A 22892-nucleotide genomic window follows, 5' to 3' on the forward strand; every position below is an offset into this window, starting at 1 on the left:
GTATGCACTGCATTGGAGTCGGCAAGGTAGCCTGGGTGTAACAGAATGTGTCGTTTGGTGTCGTTCCATGCAATGGGTGCTCTGCCAAAATATTCCTGAGATGCTTTTTTGGGGGGGAGGGTCCTCTTCTTGGGAATCCGGTTCAGTCACATCCAGGCCTTGGCAGGATCACTCACCTTCGTGAGCTGCTTGCATTAAGAGGAACCGCGCTGTGTCCCTCAAGCTCCTCCTAAGGTGGCCCTTAGGCTGGGCAAGGGTTTTATTAAACTTTCTCTTCTGTACTTTTGTTTTGGGATCCCCAAAGGCTGCACTGTCTGTGCACCTGCTTGGGCAGCCCTTCTTCCCAACGAACAGGGACAGTTTTGTCATTTCAGGGCGTCTGGGTTTCGTTGACAATGCAGCAGGCATCATCCTCTCACTCCCAGCCTCTGCCAGGCTGTCAGTTCTTTAAGGGAGAGCCCTTGAATGGCAATTCCCCCATAAAGAGTCCTTAAAAGATGGCTTAGTGGGGCTTGTTGCTCCGTGTGTCTCGTCCCTCTCTCCTGTGTTGCTCTGACGGTCAAACCAGCTTGTCTCCCTTCAACGCGAGGAACCTCTTGTTCTGCCAGCGACCCTGTTACCAATGGCCGCCTGGCCAAACACAAACAGGCCACAGCCATGGTAATCCTCCCGTTGCTAACAGGCCTGGCTCCTCAGCTCCTGTCCCTTCCCCCTTCACACCACTGGGCTGGTACCACCCCCGGTTACCAGTCTAGCAACTGCAGCTCACAGCCCTGAAGCCAGAGCTCGGCAGTACCCGCATGGGACCCTTACAACCAACTCGGCCGCAGCACAGGTCAGTCCTTGATTGAATCGCAATCTCACTGGAGCCATGTGGCCGATGAGTCTCTGCCCCTGAACTGGGGGGCTTGGTAGAAGGCGTTGGCAGGCAGCTGTGCCCCATGCCAGGGCAAGAATGGGCTGGTCTCCCCCCCTCTCCCAGCCTGATGCAGCAAGACCAAAAAATAAGGGGGAGGGGGTAGTCTTCCCATCCCTCCCCCACCTTTAGGAAATTGGAGAGCAGGAGAGCAGGTTCATTGGACACCTAGGAAACCTGAAGCCCTATAAATGTTAATTTGCCCCAGTTGCTGGAGCATCTAACTGGGGAGAGGGAAGCTTGGTCTCTCCCCCACCCCCAAACTGGGGAGTGTCCCTAGTAACTTTATTTATGTTTTGTCCCGGTGTGTATCTATCTTTTTACACCCTGGTGCCCCCCCGTCTCAGGCAGCGAGGTCTGGTGGACTGAGCTTGGGGCTAGGAGCCAGGCTCACGCAAGCTCTAATCCCAGTTCTGACGCCAACTCCCGTTGTGGTCCCTTGGTTTCTCTGTGCCTCTATTTCCCCATCCTTAAAATGGGGATAATAATTAGAGCAGGTTGGGAAATTACGATGATGCTGAGCTGCATCTTGTTGGGGAGGGTTAGGGACTTACCTTGAGGAGGGAAACCGCCATCTAAAGGCTCATCATCTGTTTATCTGACTCTGCTCCAGGGCTAGGTATTTGGAGCAACTGTGACCGGCAGACCTGGGGGAAACCCCCCTTAGGAGAACCAGGCACTTTGGGGCCCCTGTTCCCATGCAGCATGACGGACGTGAGGATTTTCCGCTGCCCGAGCTGCGACATGGGCTTCCGCTCCAAGCATCTACTGGACAAGCATGTGGAGAAGTTCTGCATTGGCAGTCAGGCAGCAGGTGACTCCTTTTCTCTCCATGCCAGACACCAGGAGCAGCATGGCCTGCAGGGGAGGAAGATGCCCAGGAACACAGAGACTCCAGACCACACGGTAATCTAAGCCCTTTCCTGCATCAAGGGCTGGTCTGCAGGGATGTGCGGCTAACCAGGCACCACCCCTGCTCATTGCCTCCCCACAGGTAGCTAGACCCCAGAAATATGGCAAAGAAGTGCCTTGGAGGGAGTGTTGGGAGGTTTTATTCCCAGCATGCAGCATGGGAAATGTCTTTGGAGCAGGCCCCAAGCATGAAAAGAAGGAAGGTTCCCAAGTCCCTTCCTCAGCCCGGTGCAGCCAGCTGGACTGGGCTTCTTCATAGACTTCACTTACTGCTTGGTTTGTTTCTTTCCAATGGGCTTGTTCTCTTCCGCTCCCCTCCCCACCCTCCGTTTTTTTTTTTTCCCCTGCTTTGAGATGTAGAAAGAAGCCAGAATAGAATTTTCTTTTAAGCCTGTTTTCCTTAGAAATATCAGGAATGGTAAGTCTTTCCTTCCCTGTCGTGCTGGAGAACATCTTGGCTGATGCAGAGAAGTGGACTGGGAACCCTCTTAGCCCTAAACCGAAAGACAGGAGGTGCTGAATCCTTAGCAAAGAGACTTTTGTCTGCTAGATGTTTGAGTTAAATAGGAGTTAACAAAACCAAAGAGCTTGAAACAATCTGGCTAAAATGCACTCGCCCTCTGTCAGGTTCTCCTTTCTCAGAAATCCTGCTGTCATAAACCCAGTCATCCATAGAGGTTTCCAGGGCAGAAGAGACCTGAAATTCTAATGTACAAAGCAAGCAGGAAAAAGCACACACTTCTGGAAGGGGGTGGGATCTTCATACATTAGGGAACAAACCCCCAAACCTTGGGGATAAATCATAATGAACCAAAAAAGGGCACACGCTCAGTTGTTTTTTCAGGTAATTTTTCATCTTGATTTAATTCTAACAGTTCTGGATCATTGGTTTCTCTCATCTGTTTAGAATCCCAACTATACATATAAAATGAGGGGGTCTAAATTAGCTGTTACCACTCAAGAAAGAGATCTTGGAGTCATTGTGGACAGTTCTCTGAAAACCTCCACTCAGTGTGCAGCGGCAGCCAAAAAAGCAAACAGAATGTTGGAAATCGTTAAGAAAAGGATAGATAATAAGACAGAAAATATCATTGTCTCTCTATAAACCCATGGTATGTCCACACCTTGAATACTGTGTGCACGTATGGACACACCATCTCAAAGAAGATCTACTGGAATTGGAAAAGGTTCAGAAAAGGGCAACAAAAATGATTAGGGGTATGGAACAGCTTCCATGTGAGGAGAGATTAATAAGATTGGGACTTTTCAGGTTGGAAAAGAGACGACTAAGGAGGGACGTGATAGAGGTCTATAAAATCACGACTGGTGTGGAGAAAGTAAATAAGGAAGTGTTGTTTACTCCTCATAACACACGAATTAGGAGTCACCAAATGAAATTAAAAGGCAGCAGGTTTAAAACAAACACAAAGGAAGTATTTCTTCACACAACGCACAGTCAACTTGTGGAACTCTTTGCCAGAGGATGTTGTGAAAGCCCAAGACTATAACAGGGTTCAAAAAATAACTAGATAGGTTCATGGAGGGTAGGTCCATCAATGGCTATTTGCCAGGATGGGCAGGGATGGTGTCCCTAGCCTCTGTTTGCCAGAAGCTGGGAATGGGCAACAGGGGCTGGATCACTTGATGATTACCCGTTCTGTTCATTCTCTCTGGGGCACCTGGCACTGGCCGCTGTTAGAAGACAGGAGACTGGGCTAGATGGGCCATCTGAACATTCTTATGTTCTTAATGTAATCAGGGGCTGCCTCACTGTATGTATGTACAGCCCCTAGCACAATGGGGGGACCCCACCCAGCTTGGGACCTCTGGGAGAGGGTTTCCTCCTATCCCTTCAGTGTGTTCTCTCTCCCCTGCTGAGGGGATGGTGCATTCACCAGCAGGCAGCCCGTGGAGGCCCTGTGTTGCACCCAGCCGTTAGGAAGAGAGAGAAGCTCTCTTCAGCTCAGCACTTGGCAGTGGGTGTGAACCCTGGCATGAACCAGCCTTGGAAAGTGCTGTTCACTCCCCAGCGGAAACCTAGTGTTGCACCAGGCTTGTCTGCTGAGTTGCTAGGAGATGGCAGCGTGTAAGCGAACAAGTAGGTAATCCAGCCCTGCCCGCTCCCAGTCCATTCCCCAAAGCCTCCTGCATTTGAATTCCACAGGCTGGGTGCAACAAATAAGCCGGACAGACTCCAGAAGGGATCCGGATGCAAATAATCCCTCCCCCTCTGATTCCGTTGTAATAGCTTATATTTCTACAGGGCTTTCCCTCCTGAAGTGCTTGATAGCTCTGTGAAAATGCAGCCACCTCTGGGGTGCCGAGTGGTGGCTAAATAGTACGTGCTGCCAAAATTCAACACTCCTCTCCAGACACTGTTCTCACTGCAGTGGGTACCCCATGGGCTCTGTAATGTCCCTGCCAGGCAGACAGCACCAAGATTCAGAGTGTGGGGTGCTCAGGTACCTTGCTGGGTGGGCACAATAAAAGAACCTAAACAAGCTGTAGAATTACCACCTCCATTCCCCAGATACGTGCTGGTCACAGCCCCACAGGCTGAGAGGTGCTGGTAGAGAGACAGCCCGGTCTAGTGGTCTGAGCGTTGAGCTGCAAGCTCTGTAGATCTATCTGTCTCACTGGGTTTTTATGCTGGCACCCATCACTATAGGAATTGGATGCTGCTTAAATTCTAATCCTGGCTCTGACACTGACTGGCTCTGTGGACTTGGATGACTCACTTACCCGCTCCGTGCCTCAGTTTCCCCCACCTGTGAGGCAGGGATAATGGTAGTTGCCCACCTCGCTGTGGGGCCTTGAGACTTGATGAATGTTCACAGGGGGCTTGGAAGATGCTCTATGTTCTTGTGAGAGGCTGAGCCCAGCACCTCATCCCTGCCACCCAGTCCCATCACCAGAGCTTTCCCCATACAGCTTCCACTTCCTGCTGCGAACAGTGTATCCCAGCACAGGAGGACATGTGGCTATCACTTGGAGATTCAGCCCGTCCCTTGTCCTGGAGGGCCACTTGGGGGCATATAGTTATTGCAGAGGGGGATTAACCAGGTGTGTTGCATTTTTGGGAGGAGGCCTGGCGGGTGGGGTGGGGCAGGTAATCAGATTTAGCTATTTTGCCCCAGCTCTGGGCTAAAGCAGCGGCCCCTTTAGGTGAGAACGGGGATCATCCTAACATGCAGCTGGCCACACAGAAATGAAGCCGGAGATTTCCAAAGCAGTGGAAGGCAGCGGTTCTCAGACAGTGGTGCATGTATCCCTTGCCTGAAATCCTGGCCCTATTGATGTCAGTGGCAAAACTCCTGAAAACTCCTGACTCAGAAAGAAAAAGGGTGAGAACCCCTGGTTTGAAGTACAGTGTCAGTCTAAGAATCCATTACAGCTGCACGGATCCAAGTCTTGGAGGTGGGAGACCCAGTTTGTTGGCACTGTGCAGGGGTTCCCCAGGTCTTAGTCTGAGGCCGGCTGCTCCAGGCCATGGCCCCTGGCCCCCCCTCCCACACCCACATTAATGGGCCCATGTGTTTGTCGCTCACCCCCGCTGTGGTCCTTTGCTTTCTGGTCCAGCGGCGGCAGCTGAGCAGCCCGCGAGTGAGGAGAGTCCGTCTGGGGCAGCAGCCGCAGGACTTCCTGAGCCACCGTGAGAGGAACCTGCTCGGAGGCTACGAGCTTAAAGGGAGCCCCTTGGAGAGCCAGGCCTTGAGGAAGTTGGCTGAGGAGGTACTGAGTGCAAGCAATGGTGACTGTTGTGCTGGAATTTGGAGTTCCCCGCTTCTTTACATTGGGTCCTCACCCTCCGCTGTCCCCAACCGTGGCTCCTCCGTGCAGCCCACAGATCCCCATTTCACGGGCCCATAGACGGAATCAGGGAATGGGTTACGGACGCTTCTGGCAACTGAGCATCCTGTATGGGTGAGGGAGGCTGCTGCCCCTTTCCACGCGCTCCTGCGATGCATATCTGAGTCCCGTGCATTTTCAAGGGCTGTTAAAAAGCAGGGCACTGAGGGGAGCATGAACCCAGGAGTCCCCATTGCTGCTTTGCATGCCACAGCACCGGGTGAATGCGGGAGTGACCCTTTGTGTTTCCTGTGCTGTGTGCCGGGTAATATCATGAAAGGACGCCATGTGTGTTAAACTAAATTAGTTCTTTATTAAGAGCACTATTTACAGAGGTCCTGCAACTGCAGCGAGTGTATTGCAGCCATGCGCACACAGACTGACGGCCTGGTGCTTTCTTCATACTCTTCCCTCCTGCAACCTGTGCTCCTCCCGCTGGGTTCCATGCAGGTTGCTACACTTTGCGTCCATAAGTGTGGCCCTGGCTTCTTAGCTGATATATTTTGGGATTCTGGGAAAATCATGGGGTGATTTGAAAAGCTAGCAAAAGACCCATGACATTTCTAGGGACATGAGATAACAGTGGGCGGTGCGTGTGTGGTGCAAGATTCAGTCACTCATTTTGTACCTTTAAAGGGTCTTCAGCGTTAGCTGAGTTAATTCTCTCACCAGAACCTTTGAAGGGGTTTAATGCATCAGCAACCCCTAGCTACCTCTGGGTCCCTGTCCTAGCTTTTATATTGTGCTGATACAGAAGGAGGGAATGTCTGTCAGGACATGATCACTTCTCTTTCTTTTAACAGTTCCACAAACTGAGGATGTCTCTGGAGGACACTGTCCCTACTCTCCAGCCCTTAAAGCCAGAGGTAAAACCAAGCAAGGGCAACTCTGTGATTTGAGAAATATGCAGGGAATGGGAGGCAATTAGAACCCGTGCAGAAGAGGGTGGAACGCCTTGGACACTGGGATACAGAGAGAAGTCTTGGTCACTGGGTCAGATCCTGCCCAGGTCTGCAGAGGCCTGAAGTCACTCCTGTTGCGAGAGCGACTGTACATATGTACCTAGTTAAAAGATAGGGGGCCAGCAGATGTGGCTCATAAACACATACCATCATCCTGGGTTTTGTAGACCCAACAGCCTTCTCTCAGTGGATGGTGCTGAAGCCACTCTAGGGTGTGAGAGAGAGGAGGTTATTGGCAGGACAAAGCTTTCGGCTTTAAGAAAATCCCCAGGTGGTGAGAGTTGGCAACTCTGCAAACTTAACGAGACCCACAGGTAGCTAGAACTGCCCCCGTGCGTCCTGTCTCGCCTTGTTAGCTGAAGGGATGAGCCTCGTGCTGTACCCTGACGCTACTGGCTCAGCATGGAGAGCAGTTTCAGAGCTGGGACCCCCGCCCCCGCCTCGCTCCCAGCCTCCTCCTGTCAAAATCTGGGCCTCTAACCCGGTGCCTGACTCTCTACATGTGAACTGGGCAGACAGCACATCTGTCGCCCCTCACTGGCTGAGCCAGTCGAGGGCTTTCTGAGCTTGTCCAGAATGGGGTCGTCCTCAGCACCCCATGGGCTCCTCCACCCTTGCACGGAGTTTGACTAGAATTGGCTCTCGTGGTGTTATGCCTTCTGCTCCTGTGGGCTTTGCTTGTCCTCCAGGAGGATGCCAGCCGTCGGATTTCCCACCAGCAGGGGTACAGGGAGCGGCTGCAGGAGATAGCGAAGGCGCACGAGCACCAGGTGGCTGATATCCAGGCCAGGAACCAGCATCTGGAGCAGCAGGGAGAGGGTAGGAGGAGGGGAGCATGCATGTTGCCCCTATGCTGAATTCTCTCCCCTTCATACTTATTCCCATTAGCAGTGGGGCAGCAAGTCTGGAGTATCCCGGGACGCAGGTGAATGCAGACAGGCAGCCTTGACTGGGCTGACGCACGGTTCCCAGTAGCCTGGGCATCCCAAAGAAGAGGGGGATGTTGCTAAATGGATGGGAGAAGCCCACTCCCATTGGTTAGGGTCACACACCCCAGCTGGGTCTCCAGCAACCAGAGCTGCCTTCAGCGTCCTGGGATGTGCTGGAGGGAGATCCAGATGCAGTCAGGTGGGAGGCAGGGAGACCGGACTGTGTGTGTGATGTGGCCTGGCAGAGAGGCGGGGATCCTGGTGGACCGACTGTAGTCTTCTGCGGTGAAGTTATCCCTGTGTGTCCCGCAGAAATCCGCCGGCGCCTGTCGGAGCTGGCCGTCAGCAACTCTTCCACCACGTACATCGAGCAGCTGCTGCTGGAGCTGAAGGCCCAGGAGGGGAAGAACCAGCTGGCGCTGGATGCTCTGAGAGACCAGATTGGGCTCATGCAGGCTGCAGCCTGGAGGTGAGGACCCAACAAGTGTCCTCACCTAGTGTGGGGGCAGCATGGTGCTGCTGTGGAGCTGGGGGAGCCCGCCACCATGCCCTGCTCTTCGGTCTCTTGATCCCCGGGCCTGGCAGGAGGTGTGTCTCTCGCTTCCCAGTGGAAGGAAGAGCTTATGCTGCTACCACGTGGATGGGCAGGAGTTCGCTGGAAGGAGGATACCAATTCAGAAGGGACCCAGCTAGGGTGACCAGACAGCAAATGTGAAAAATCGGGACAGGGGGGTAATAGGAGCCTATATAAGAAAAAGGGCCCCAAAATTGGGACGTCCCTTTAAAATCAGAACATCTGGTCACCCTAGACCCAGCCGGGGGAGAGGCTGGGAGGGGAGTGGGGCTGATGCTGTGATCTGTCAGCACAGTCTGGCACACAGACCCCCTGGGAGCTGACCGGGCCCCAGGATGCTCCACAGAGTTAAACAGTGCAGGAGAAGGGACGGTCACAAGTCAAACTCAGTTCCAGAGAGCAGGTGCACAGACTTCCTGGGCCCAGACTCCAGATTTAGATGCTGATGGTGGGTGCCTGGATCCCTGGACGCTCCCTGGGCCCTGAGGTGCCTGAAGAGCTATGTGAGGTGTCAGTCTGAGCCCAGCCTTGGAGTTAGGAGCTCTCCATGGCGAATGAGGGGAGCTCTCAGGCACAAGGCTGAAAGCAGAAGGGGAGGGGACCTCACCCTCCAGCTGGAATCTGAAAATTCACGGAGAGGGACACACGGGGGCTGCTCCAGCCAGTGGGAGCTGTGGAGGAGATGGCCTTGGGCCTGCGTGTGAAGGGACAGGTGCCGACTGAGGTCAAAGCTAATGATAATACAGACGGGGAGGGAGGTGTCCCTCGGCCATGCTGGCTTCCTTACTCCTGTCCATCAAAGACTCCGAGATAATCCCAGGGACCTTTGGGCTCCACCGTGTTTCCTGTCTCAGGGCAGCTCCTGCCGTAGGTTTGATTTAGGAGATGAAGCACAGGGACCAGAGGGGAAATGCTGATGGGGAGCGGCAACCCAGGTAGATCTCACTCCCCGCCCTGCTTTGGTTCCATTTTCAGAAGCAGGCTGGAGCCAGACAGCCGTACCAACGCAGCCGAGGCCGCGGGGAAGGCGGGCGGGAAGGTCTCCATCAGTCTCATCCCGTTCCCTCCGGCTGCTGGGCCCCTCTCCTCGGAAATAAGGTGCGCACAAGCCCCGCTGCCAGCGGCTCCACCGAAGCAGTGGGGGCCCAGGCCAACCCTGCACTTCTGTAACTGGGGAGACCCTGGTGCAGTTAAATGGGGCCGCTCCTGCTGTGGATCTCAGGATGGAGAGATGGAAATGGCCTTCTAGGTCCCATCTAGCCCAGCATCTTGGGGCCAGGCCGGATTGGCCCTTAGCCCTCCAGCTTAGCAGCTCTCCACTAGGACTGTGTCGGGCCTGGGGTGGGGGTGCACATGAGGTTCAGTCACCCCTGGCTGAGAGAGGCTCCCTCAGACGTAGGCTGCCAGGGGCCTGACTCCATTCTGCTTCCCCTCAGAGCCCTGCACCTGGCCTACCTGCAGGGCGGAGGGAGCAACCCTGCCGTTCTGGCACAGATGTACGACCTGCAGGTGGAGGCCACGGCACTGGAGAGGGCGGCTGGGAGGCAGGAACACAAGGAGCAGAAGAAAAGTAAGTCCCTCCTGCCCCTCCTCCAGGGACCCCTGGGAGTGGAGCTTGTTCCAGGTGTCTGGGAGCCTGGGATTAGCACACTGAGGTGCAGCATTAACGTCACGTCACTGTGCTCCAGAACAGCTGCAAAGCACTAACCTCAGAGGCCGCCACACTCCTACCCTGCATGCAAGCCAAGGACCTGGGTCTGAGTTCGAATCCTCCCATCTGGCGCCTGGCAGTGGAAGGTGCAAATCCCTCCTGCTCTCTCCCTGCCCCCGGCACAGCTCTTCCCGTGTGTAACTGTGAGTGTCCCCGCTTGCTGTGATTGCAGAACACCGGGGCCTGGACGCAGAGCTGCTGGCTGTGGAGCTGGAGAATCAGCGGCTGGAGGACGAGCTCTTTAAGCTGAAGATGCAGAGGGACAAGAGGAGGGCAGATGACGGTAAGCAGGGCATGTCCAGCCTCTCTCCGCAGCACGGAGCACGTGGCCCAGAGGGATCCCTGAGAGCGCCTGAACGGGGCCGGCTGTTGGTGGCATCACAGCGGCTGCAGTGCAGTGGGGTGTGGGGTACCTTTGCGAGAGTGCAGCAGTCACCTCTGTGATACTGTGGCCAAGAGCTGCCAGGTCACACCGCATCTCCGCCTCCATCCAGAGGCCGCAGCAGGCTGCACAGCTAGAGTGACCTAGTTCAGCTCCGTTTCCAGGACCGTACCAATCCCAGGGTGTCCTGGAAACGTGCTGCCCTTTCCCCCGGGCTGTCAGCCAGCCCTCTGCACCGTTCTGACACCGGCCCGGGCTTGGCCCGGTGTGGCCTGTGACCCCCTCCCTTGGCGGCTGCGGGTGTATACGTAAATACACTAGCCATCACTTCCGAACATGACACCAACCTGCCCCTTGCCAGGGGCCCAGGATTCAGCACCCGGCTGAGTGAGGGTGTTCTGGTCGCCGCTGCTACATTCCTTGTGTGGGGCCGGCGTTGATGCTTTGATACCACAGCGCGCTGGGGGAGAGGGCTGTCAATAATGCATCCTGGGATGCATGTGGTGTCCTCTGCAGACACCACACAGAGGGAAAGAACCTACTACTGCTGCTAGTTATTGGTGTCACTCCCTCAGCTCTAGTGGTGGAGGCCTGTGCTTTGGTGCTGAAGGTCGGAGAGTCAGTCCTTGCCAAAGACCCATGGTGGGGGGTCATTAAATAAGCTATGGTAATTATTGCACACAGCTCTTGCTGGCGGGAGCTATATAGGGCAGTGCAGATGTTTTCCAGTTACATGTCTCATAAAACACCAACCAAGAGCTAACTTAATCAACAGCAGCCCTGGTGCGGGAGCCGCTGGCCTGATGGCCCTGTCCAATGCCAGGCGAGGGAGGTGATATTGATTGCGGTAGGCGCTGTGCTCTCCTGTCTCCTGACCATCGCCCCTGATGCCTTGACAGGGCGCCAGCTTGTGGGCCGGTCACGACCATGACAGTGAAGGGAAGCTGCGGGCATCTGCAGTAGGGCCGGTGCCTGGCTGGGATGGGTGTCCCTGCGCATACGTTATCGTTTATCTTTCCCTATCCCTGCTGCCCCAGTCACTGGGACATGGGCTCACCGGGTGCGAGGACGTGAAGGGTCAGTGATATCCCCGTAGGTCCCTTTCCTTGCACCCCCCTGCTCAGTTTCGTACATCGCCCTGTCCTTGAGTGGAGAGAACTAAGGGCAGGAAGGACTTGCTGGCCAGAGAGTTGCTGTCTCCTTGGTCAAGGAAAGGCGGATGCCAACAGATGAGCTTTGTGTTGTGCTCCTGATCTCCTGCAGCTGGGAGCTCTGCCCCAAGAACTCCTTGCGCCCAGCTTCGTGAGCGTGCTCCTGGGTGCCGTGCACGCTGGGGTTGCGGTACCCTGGGGGCAGGGTGGGGAGAGCAGGAATCCATCAGAGCGCAGCCCAGTGAGGATGAATGGGGAGCCAGCGCAGGGAGCGGGGCATCTGGGCTGCCTGCTCCCCTCCCTCCCTTTCCCTGTGGCCCCGGTGGCCCAGGACCCATTATGGTGCCCTGCGTTCAGGCTGCACGGCTGCTCGGCAGTGCGCCTCCCCTCTGCTTTTTGGCTCCCTTCCCCCAGGCGCTCTGGACAAAGTGCTGGTGGAGCAGGAGCGGGTGCACACCATGGAGAGGGCTCAGCTGCACGCCGAGATCGGGATGCTGAGACATGGCGCAGAGAGGATGCAGCCCCGACGGGCTGGGAGGAGGTCGCCACCCATGCTCCCGCCGCCAGTGGCCCCGCCCCGGCCACCTCCCCCGCCCCTGCCTCTGCCAGGCCTGCGTGAGCTCCCCTTCGTGGTGAGAGTCCTTTCCCTGGGGATGGGAGGCGGGGCCCACAAGGTCTCCTTTTGCCTTGGTAGCTGACTTTTAATGTCTCCAGGAGGCACTTATGGGGCTGAAATAATCCAGGATCTGGTCCCCTCCCGGTGTTCCAGTTCCTGACTAAAGAAAAGCTCATGTGGAGACTAGCTCCCAGGTTGTTTCTGCTCTGGCTTCCTGAAGACCATAACTTCCCAGCCACGTCCAGGTGTACCGGGTCTTCTGTGACAGGTTTCAGAGGGGCAGCCGTGTTAGTCTGTATCAGCAAAAAGAACTAGGAGGACTTGTGGCACCTTAGAGATGAGCAAATATATTTGAGCATGAGCTTTAACGTAAAACTATTTCCCCATGCTTATTTTCCCCTCTACTGTTACTCACACCTTCTTGTCAGCTGTTGGAAATGGGCCATCCTGATTATCGCTACAAAAGGTTTTTTTTCTCTCCTGCTGGTAATAGCTCACCTTACCTGATCACTCTCCTTATAGTGGGTATGGCAACACCCATTGTTTCATGTTCTGTGTGTGTGTGTATCTTCCAACTGTATTTTCCACTGCGTGCATCTGATGAAGTGGGTTTTAGCCCACGAAAGCTTATGCTCAAATAAATGTGTTAGTCTCTGAGGTGCCACAAGTCCTCCTTTTCTTTTTGTGGGTCTTCTGTGTGGCTCCCAAGTGCCCAGACCCCGGCATGTGCTAATAGTTCCCACGGTGCTTTGAGTGCCCTCTAATGGTAGCTGTAATTACAGTCCTGCTCACTGTAGGAAATACTGCCTGGACAGCATGATCCAAAATCCCTCGCAGAAAGCTGGGTGTGACTGTGCATTCAGAGCACCTGGTGGATGGTTAGCTGTGGACCCCCAGGTGTCTGTCTGTTGTGACACTGACAGCTACCCCCGAACCCCACGTGTGCACAGCATGCCACTTGTCTCCAGGTCTCCACATGGCAGGTTAACATCTGCATGGCCAGAAATGTGACACTGTCATTGTCCCACCCACCCTGCCTGCTCCCTGCGCATCCCTGACCCAAAGACATTTTCTCCTGCTGCCAGCCCCGCAGAGCCAGTGCAGCAAAGCGAGGTGCTTTGTCAAAGCAGCCCCAGACTGGGCTGTGGGAGACCATGCAATCGCCTCCCGCTAGATCACGTACTTAACCAGTCTTTCCTTCTCTGACCCCGAGTCGCCCTGCGGCAGGGCTGGGGCTCTGTGGGCAGCAGGTGAGGTCTAGCAGTCACAGCCCGGTGTCTGGCTGAACGGCTGCTCCGCGCTGTTGTTTGTGATGCACGGGGGCCAGTCTGGAAGCTCTTCATGCTATTTCTGCCTGTTGCAGGAGCGAATGGGGCCTCAGACCCATCTCAGCAGACACTTGCTGGACCCTCCGGACGCCCTGGGACCTGCTCCGTATGACCCAGCGTATGTGTCTTGTCATTGGCCAGCCACCCCTATGTCCCATAATCCTTTGCTGCAATTCCCACTCTGCTTTGTAGGAGGTGTCCTGGGAACTGGCCATCATGAGCTGCCCTGGGGGGTTGAGAACATGTTAACCAGCTTGCTTCAGCCGGAGAAAGGCAACAGGGCACGAGAGAGCTGGTTCATGTCTCCCCAGCAAGAACTGTTAACAACCCCCGTTGGAAAACTGCAGCTGCTGCTCTCCACCTCTGGCCTTAGCCCAGCTGTGGGGAGCCAGGCATCAAATGCTTCCTCTGTGTAGTAGGGTCATTGGAACAAGCTCTCTTCAAAGGCTGCTGCTGGCAAATGACCCACACTAGCAGGGGGAGCTTCCACCAGATACCCAGGAGCTTTTCACTGCAGTTAACATCTGCCTTCAGGAGTGTGGCCTAGTAGCTAGGGCGCCGCTCTGTGCCTCAGTTTCCCCATCTATTGATGCTTGTGCAGTGCAGAAGGTTCTCATCACCTGTCTCTCTGCCTCCTCTCCCTCCCTCACAGGGCCGGCTTTGTGATATTCTACGACTTCCTGCTGGGCTTGGACCCTACCTTCTTCCAGGTTTGCCTAGTGGCCGGGCTTTACCGTAACGGGCAGGAGATGGGCAAGCCAACCCCTCTCCCTGTGGCTTACTGCCAAATGGTCCAATCCCCACCGTATGTAGTAGACGGGCAGAGAGGCAACCGTGCAATCCTATCAACTAAACAGCCGGTCCCAAGGTGAGCTGTGTTGGCAAACGGCTACCACCTTCTTCCTCCATGTATGGAACAAATTTAACCCTCTTCATCCTGCCCTGCTACCCCGGATGTCTCTTTAACGGGTGGTTGGGAACAGCTGGACAAGGAACACTTTCCCTCTATGGACAGCACTGCAAAATCAGCTGGGTGTCATCTGCTTTCCCTTCCCTTGAGGCATCTGGTGTTGGTCACTGTTGGAAAAAGCACCCCAGACTGGATGGGCCAGTGGTTTGATCTGCTACAGCAGATCCTACGTTCCTTTGTACAGCATTGCATGGCGGGCTACAGGAGGGGTGCCCGAGCTTTGTCCCACGGGGCACTGCCGCCCTGATGCTGGGCTAGGTTAGCATTCCTAGGCAGAGCTGCTAGAATGCCTTTGCTGACCTGGGGCGGAGAGAGGGGGGCTCAGTCCCTGTTTGAGAGCCCCAGCCATGTGTGAAGTGAGCTGATTAATGCTCTTCGAAATGTTGCGGACAACTTCCATTACCCAGAAACCGTTCCCCCTGCTTGGTAAATGTGTGTGGCACTTTAAGAACCAGTCCCTGCCCCGGAGACCTTACGCTCTGAACCAGGCAATGCACAGAGAGCAGCTCCTCGAAGGGAGGGTGTGGAGTGGCTGCGGCGAGGAGGAGAGATCTGGCTGCTTCTGTGACACCTCCGTCCATAACTTGGCTTCCCTCGTCCGTGTCTTCCAGAGTCCGGCCCTCAACCTCCATCGCTCTGGTGATGGAGCTGCAGGCTTCTGGGGGCTTCGACGCCTACGGGCAGGAGATCCAGCGCCTGGCCTCCCGGGGATGGGCCAAAATCAACCTTTTTGACCAGCTCCACCAGCTGATCAGCGGGCGATGGAAGATTCCGGTCCGGTTGCTTCCGGTGCAGCCGGGCCTCACAACAGAGCAGCTGAACGGGATCCCTCAGGTGAGCAGAGTCAAGGCTGCTAGGCCTTCCTGAGATCCAGGACACCTGCCCTTCCCCCTCTTTGGGTCGTTCCCTCCTTGTTCTGGGGTGACGCTCTCGTGCTGTTACATACGAGGTCAGTTAGCTATTCGCTTAAAGCTTCAGCAAAATCCCGCCAGCCCTTACCGGGCTCAGCAAGTGTGGAAATAACAAACACTAGCCCTGTTTTTAAGACCGGGCTAGAGCAAAACATGGTGGACACTGAAATGCAGAACAGCCTGGCTGCTCCAGGCCTTGCATTGCCCAAAGCCGAGTGATAATACCTCTCCAGTCCCAGACCCGCCCTCCTGAGACCTGACCTCTGGCTCCTCCCACAGGCTGGCAAGACGGAGCTTTACCTTCGGGTGGTGAATGCGAGAGACGCCGACGTGCAGTCGATGGCCGAGATCGATCCTGGCAACGCCTCCATGTACCAGTACCCTCCCACGGTGAGCGGGAGCCCTTGTGCGTTTGATGCCAGCACTGGCCTGTACAGCACCCTGCTTAGCCTGGAGCGGGAAGCTAACTCATGCCCCTGAGGGCTCGTCTCCTCCGGCTGGGTTCCTGTGAAGTGTACTAAGTGCTCTGGTCATATGGTTTGTTGCCGGCCTGCAATGGCGAGTTTTCCCCCTGGATTTCGTTACCCTAGCTCTGCCCGCGCGCTGAGAGGCTCTCGGCACGGACTCCACTCCATGTGCCTCGGGCTCGCTCTTGGGCAGGTGTCGGAGGGCAGACTCGGCGCAAAGCCTCCTGCTATTTGAAGCCCAGCAAGGTGCTCTGTCTCCCGGCAGGGTCTTTCTGCTCAGCTCCTGCTTTTCGATCCAGGGCTCGGAGATTCAACTCTGGCTGCCCAGTGAGTCCTCTAACGGCATCACGTCACCCAGGAAGCTTTCTCCCCTCCTGTCCGTGCGACGGCTCCAATAGACAGTTATTTCTGTAGCAGGAGCGGGCCCTCCATCCTGGAAGCTTTCTGTAATTAATGTGCTTTCTTCTCTTGATTACAGGTGTCCCGTCACACAGCACCCCCTGCAGGCAGCCTTCCAACCCAACGCCCTTTCCACCCTGTCCCCACCAGCCTGTACCTTTCTGCTCCTCCTTACACTGGCTTTGTTGACCCGCCTCCTATTCAGGAGCCACCCGTCCAGCACAAAACTAGTCAAAGGTGAGAAAGGGGATGTTCCAGCCCTTCCCCCCCCATTCCAGGAGTAGCCCTCCGGGAATGGGATTTCCCTTCCCCTAACCCTGAGTCAGGGAAATGCTCAAAACGTAGTATTAAAAAGGGATGAAAAGATTCATAAACATAGCCCAAGAAGCGTGCGTGCGTGTGTGTGTGTAAATGCGCATATGTGGGTTTGTATAATACATGGCCCTACGGGGCGGTGAATAGGGTTTTATCAGCACTCCTTTGGGGTGTCTGCATTACTCATAGCTGGCAGGCTCGTCGGTCAGTTATGGGACCAACCCAAACAAGTTTTAGTAATAGAAACGAGTATTTGTGTTACAGTAAGGTGCACAGGCCCCAGGCAATCGGAGCCCTGTTGTCCTAGGAGCTGTACAGATGTATCCAGAGTGAGTTCCTTGGCCAGAGAGCTTAGAAACCAATAGACAGAGACGGCCAAAGGCAGGAGGTGCTGGCCCATGGCATGCTTCTCTAGGTTCTGTGCATGCCTCCTGTTGCAGAAAAACAGTTTTAGGAATTGTAATGGGACTATTTCTTGTACCTCTACTTAAAAAGTCACGCGTCACAGAGGGTACGTCTATGCAGCAAAAAAGACCCCTTGGTAGCAAAAGCCCAGGTCAGCTGACTTGAGCTTGCACTGTGGGGCTAAAAATAGCCGTGCAGATGTTTGGGCTGGGGCTGGAGCCCAGGCTCTGGAACCCAGGTAGGAGGAAGGATCTTGGAGTCCGGGGTCGAGCCTGAGCCCAAATGTCTACACTGCTATTTTTAGCCCTGCGGCATGAGCTCGAGTCAGTTGACCTGATCTCTGAGCGCCTTTGCTGTGTAGACGTGCCCTTAGTTACCTCAGGCAGGGGGGATTTTTGAGTGGAAGGAGAGAGGCATTTCTACATATGAGATAGGAGAAGGAAACGTTTCTCTGGTGGCCTGGTTTTGTAAATGTGAGAGGAAGTTCTGGGGAGGGGGCAGAGTGCAGGTGAAGGGGGCGAAAGGGAGGGAATGTTAGAAACTTTTCAGCCAGCATTTTGGGGGGGGACTACTTTTTGTATCCTTCCGCCTGTAACATAGAGAATCTTTGTACCCATGAGTCTCTCTGTATTTGCAGGGTAATGAGTGTAATTTTTTAGGGTTCACAGCTCAATCCAGTTGCCACTGAAGTCAGTTAGAGTTTTGCCTTTGAATGCAGTGGCAGGAGGTTCTGGGCCTTTGGACTGTGTGTTCTCTGAATGGTTTGAATATGTCCTTTTTTGGGGTCACACTATGAGGGTTTTGGTGTTTTTTTTTCTTTAAAGGCCTTTAAATCCAGGTGCCCAATTTTTCAGCCATTTGCACGTGTAAATAAATGATAGAGGCTAAAACCCAGCACTCATGACTGCAGGCAAAACACCCACGGCTGGAAACTTTGCTTGAGTACACACTGCGGGTCCAGCCCAGATTCTGTGCTCCGACAGGGTTAGCACATGGCATGATGGGCACGTTCTGTAATTTGCAGGTGCAAATGACTGTCTAGGTTTATTTGGTCCTGTCTCAGGGCAGGGGGCTGTACTAGATGTCCTCTCAGGGTCCCTTCCAGCCCTGCATTTCTGTGATTCTATGACCGTGCATACCAAGCACTGCTTGCAAATGCACGACGCCTGGCCTGGGCAGCCATGCTTAAAGAAGGAGCTGTAGATTCATTACCAGCTTGCAAATGCTGCAAACCAGGTTTTTATCCCAAGTTCAGGCTGCTTTCGCGTTCTGAGCAGTCAACATCAGCTGCAAGATCCTCTGCTGGTGTTAATGAGCAATCTGCATAGCTCCTGGCTCTACACATCCGGGCATTTTCCTTTGGTAGGGTAGAGCCTTCCCCCACCCACACTTTGGAATTTGCTCCCCTCGCTTGCTCTGACATCAGGTTCATTGGCCTTCCCAGCACATGGCGAAGCCCCCAGAGTATTCTCCTGGGGATAGCAGAGCTGAAGGTAGGGGCTTGTGGGGTCACTTGGACATTAGGTTAAGGGAGACCCTACCCATTGGCTGTGTGCATAGATTTTCCATGTGGGTCTCCAGGCATGTTCTGACGGGCGTGTGAATAATATCAGTAACGAGGGGTCCCGGGTCTGTGGGATCCCAGCCTGGGGAGAGTCCAGCTCCTCTTTCTCACCTTTGGTGGTTTTGGCCCTGGCTGTCACTGCTTAACAAAAGCTGTTTCTGATTCTCCGGGGTGTGTCTCTGTCTGACTCTGACGTGCTAATTTCTCCTCCCTGGGCTCTCTGCTCGGGGTGACCCTGTCCCTGATTTCAGGGTTCCCGTACTGCAAGCATCCCTGCCTTTGCCGCATGCCTTCTCCCAGGTCATCTTTGTAGCTTAGCAGCTAGTGCCCTGTCCTTCCATGCGCACATGGGCTGAGTCTCATTAGCTGCCCTGGTCCTTCCCACCGACATTGGCGGGGGCAGCCCTTTCCTGGCTCCGTAAGGAACCTCCCGGTTACCCTTCTGTCCTGCCTGGGATGGAAGGGGCTGTATAAATAGTCACCACGTGATGAAGCCGGAAACGTGGCCGGTGCTAATTCAACGAGCCCCTCATCCTACAGAGCGGCCTGCGTGTCCCTTGTTCCGAGTCTGCCCCGCAGCGCTGGCCCTCAGCAGGCTGAGGGGTTGGTGCCATCCCGATAGGCCTGGCCATGCCCTGCCAGCAGCAGGTCCCTGGCTTTCTCTTTAATGTCCCTCCGCCACCTACGAGCTGCTGACCCAGGGGGGGAAGCACAGGACAGAGCGCCAGGTATCCTAACACCGGCACACACCCTTGCGGCCCCTGCGTATCCTGTACACTGTACTGCAGCCAGCTTGGCCGCTCCCTTCTTCCCATCCCCCTTTCCTACCCCTCTCTTCCCCCCACTTCCGGGTCCTCGTACGACCCCAGAAGCTCGGGGATCACAGACCACTCCAAGGCCCTTGCAGGTAAAGACTGTCGGATTGTCTGGTTCTCCCCGTTGGCTGCCTGTCTTTCTCCGCACTGCGGGTGCGGGGGCAGTAACGGGCCGCGCTGTAGCAGGGTCATTCTGTGGGGCTGCTGCTGCTCAGAGCTCAGCCCCATGCAAAGCCTGCCCCTGTAGTTCAACAGGTGACACGGGGTGCCCCCCAGATACAGCCCTGGAGGGGATGACGAGGAGTCTGGCTGCTGGCCGCCCCTTCCCCTGGTTTGGCGTTTGCAGGACCCAGGTCGCACAGCTGCAGGCCACGAGGCCAGCGTCTCTCGCACTGGCCTGTCCCAGTCCCGTTTGGGTAAGGGGAGGCGGCCCAGAGCATAGGGCCAAGGGAGAATGGGCCTGAAGACAGGGAAGGGGGCTGGGGCCTTTCACCACTGGGTCTCTACTCCATCTGTGCCCTCCTGGCTTTTGGCAGGGCTCCCCCAAACCCCGCTGCTGAGCCAGCCCTGCCCTTGCGAGGCTGCTGCAGGGCCCAGCAATCAGTAATCGGGCCAAACCCTTCCAGGCATGGTGGAGCAGCCCTTCGGGGCGGGAAGTTGACGGAGGCCCAGGAACGCAGGACACAGCCCCAGCAGGGAGAGCCCAGGAATGATGACGCGGGGAAGAGGTTGGGGTTCATCATAGACCGGGTGAAAGGCGCCCCACTGGGAGACGGGCTCCTCAGGCTGACCGGCTATCACCAGAAAACAGGGCAGATAGGGCTCACCCCTGCATCTGAACATGGTCACTGCCAGGGTGAATGCACCAGCTGCCAGATCCCCAACCCCCTGGAGCAGCTGGTGAAGGACTCCCACCAGGAGCCGACACTGTTGTGCTTGGGGAAACGGTGAGTCTGAATGAATGGACTGCACCCCCCAGCCCCTGGGCCGGGGTTAGAGAGGAAGGTGCTGAAGAGAGGGATTATTTCCACGTCAGGTGGGGCCATTCAGGGGCACCCCGTGCTTTGCTAGCTGTAGGCCTTTTGAAGAGGGCAGACTGGCCCATTTGCCACCATAGGGCATAGGGGGGACAGCAGTTCCACCCCTACAAGAACCAGAACCCTGGTCCTTTGGGCTCCAGCCCCATTTCATCCCTGCTCTGGTCCCTCCACCATTCAGATGGGAGCAGATCACTTGTAGGGAGCTATTGCTTAATTGATCCCTGTTGCTGCTCTGCAATGGAAACCTGCTCCGTAGTCTGGAGTATCAGGACTTGACGCCTTCCCCTTGTTAATAGGTTTGTGCATCTGTGTGTCTATCTGTCCAGGTGATCAGCACCAGGAACTCTGGGATGACCTGCTACACGACCCCTGTGAGATCCAACATTAAACTCGGCTACTTCATATTCGGGGAGCAGGAGGTAGCGTAACAGAACTTTGGGGTGTTGCTGGAGGGGGGGGATCCCCAAAGTGAGGATTTCACAAGGTTGCCCTGAGTCCCTGGCCACAGAGAGAGCAGGGGAGCCCTGGTCCAAATGGGTCCAAGCTGCTGAGTCCAGAATCAGTGACACAAGTTAAAAGGACCCCCCTGGGGAGAGTTGGGTACAGCTCTGTTTGCCTTCCCTGGCCGCAGCAGTCGGCCCCAGCGTGTGGGGTGTCTGGGAGTCTGAGCCATTGATCACAGTACACCCACAGTCCCCTAATGCATAACCCCGCCAGACTACTGGCAATTTTGCCCTACTCTTCCGTTGCATAGTCCATCCTGCTCATAAACCACAGGCTGCTTGTAGTCTCCCCTTAATGCCCCGTAGCACACCGCATGATCCCTGACGCAGGGAGCAGAGAGACCCAGCCGTGTGCCCTGGAGTTACTCCCTCTAATGACGAACCAAAAATAAGGCACTTGATCCTGAAGCCTGGTTCCTGCAGCAGGTCGGGGTGTCTTTGCAACAGGGGGACAGACGTCTGCTTCCTCTGCCCAGGAGCCCATTCCTTCTGGGGGGCACCCACACAGTGGGCCCTGGCGTCTGGAACACCCTTCTCCCCAGCCCCCAAGGGCAGCTTCGGGTGCGATGCTAAACCATGGCGCGGGTACGTTTGTGACCCTGCGTTTGAGTCGCAGTGCCATGGAGGCCGGGACATCGCATTGCCTTTCGCTAGGCCCAGCAGGGCACAAGCAGGAAGGTGGCAGCTCCCTCGCTCTGAGGGGTGAGGGCCACGCCGAGCCCAGCGCACCCTTGGGACGTTTCAGTGAGCAGGGCGGCGGGTGGGGGCAGAGCCTTCCTGGGTAGCCTGCAGAAGGGAGCGTTCTGAGAGCCTTGCAGGGGCTGGCGAGAAGCTGGCCCAAGAGACGCACTTCCCCTGGGAAGGCTGGAGAACACCAGCTCCTGGGTGAGGAGCCGGGGCAGGGCAGTGGCTGTGGAGGAGACGTGGCTCTGTGGTTAAGACCCCAGTCTGGGGCTCAGGAGCTCTGGGTTCAATTCATGCCTCTGCCATGGACTCCCTGCATGACCCTGGGCCAGACCCTTCATCTCTCTGTGTGTCAGGAGCCCTGCTGTACAATGGCAGGAACAGCCCTGCCCTTCCTCACAGGGGCATGAGGGGAAGTCCGTTAGTGATTGTGGGGCACTCGGACACAGCTGTGTAAGCATCTACGCTAGACAGGCACAGACTCCTGGCCCGCTTGAGGGAGGTTTCTGTAAACGCAGCCCCTCTCTCTCCCCCAGGTGACTTTCCTGGACCTGCTGCCGAAGGAGGACATGATCCTGATGGTCCGCTTTTACCACTGGCCCAGTGGAGGGGCGGCCACCACCCCGTGGGACCAGGGTTCGGGTGGGCAGCAGCGGCCGCTGGGAACTGACGCGTGGTTGGCAGCCTGGGGTGTCCTCAGACTGACCAAGCCTGTTGGCTCCGGTAAGCCGTCTGTGCATCTGGCATCCCAGCCAGCCTGAGGCTTGGGGGCTCCGTTCCCAGCGCGACAGAGAGAAGTTAGTTTCTTTACGTCTTGTCCTTACAGATGTGGCGAGGAAAGGGGGCCTAGGAGCAGTGACCTGGAACACGGGGCCCCATGATTTGACCCTGTACCATGGCCCTATGCCTGCTGCCCATACGCTGTCCGTCCTGGTAAGTCTGTTGCCAGCGCTGGGCCAACAGAAGCAGACATGATGGCCCGGGGCTTAACCCCATCGAGTGTAATAATGGGACAAACAAGGCAGGCGGTCGAGGGCCCGATCCTGCTGGCCTCCTTCTGGCAAAACTCTCATTGACGTGCTTGAGTAAGGACTGCATGAGCAGGCCCTTTGTGAACAGTGGCTGTCTATGGGGGATAAATAAAGTGATGCCCTATGGGACCTTCATGGACAATGCACATTCTGCACCAGCAACTGGTTACTGCAATGGGAAAGCACAGCAGGTGCGTGGAGGCTTTCCCCTGGCACGAAAATGTTCCCTCCTTGATTCCCTGATTTTTTTTTTTTCATTATGTTGTTGATCCAAATCCAGGCTTCTAGAGCAGGCCGTTCTAAAGCGCCATTAAGTAATGCATTTCTCCAGTTCTCCATTCCATCCTGTTCAGGGCTGAAATTTGCCAGGGTTGAAGTTTCCAGGTTGTTCCCTGGTTACTGTTGGGGAGCAAACACTGTGGCATGGAAACAAATCTAGGAATGTCTTTTTTGGCTCC

At 55.6% G+C, this 22892-nt stretch overlaps 1 protein-coding gene across 1 annotated transcript; it reads left to right on the forward strand.

Moving 5' to 3' along the window:
- Positions 1 to 783: 783 nt before the first annotated feature.
- On the forward strand, positions 784 to 20596 carry CCDC17 (coiled-coil domain containing 17). Its single transcript, XM_073357875.1, has 16 exons — positions 784 to 835; positions 1530 to 1822; positions 5408 to 5560; positions 6481 to 6543; positions 7329 to 7458; positions 7881 to 8037; positions 9118 to 9240; positions 9579 to 9712; positions 10026 to 10136; positions 11801 to 12018; positions 13366 to 13448; positions 13983 to 14198; positions 14912 to 15134; positions 15491 to 15601; positions 16157 to 16314; positions 20543 to 20596. The coding sequence occupies exons 2-16, from the start codon at positions 1622 to 1624 to the stop codon at positions 20544 to 20546; spliced, it is 2085 nt and encodes a 694-aa protein (XP_073213976.1). The 5' UTR covers positions 784 to 835; positions 1530 to 1621; the 3' UTR covers positions 20547 to 20596.
- The last annotated feature ends 2296 nt before the right edge of the window (positions 20597 to 22892 follow it).

The sequence above is a fragment of the Lepidochelys kempii genome, chromosome 8, assembly GCF_965140265.1.
Source record: "Lepidochelys kempii isolate rLepKem1 chromosome 8, rLepKem1.hap2, whole genome shotgun sequence".
NCBI lineage: Eukaryota > Metazoa > Chordata > Testudines > Cheloniidae > Lepidochelys > Lepidochelys kempii.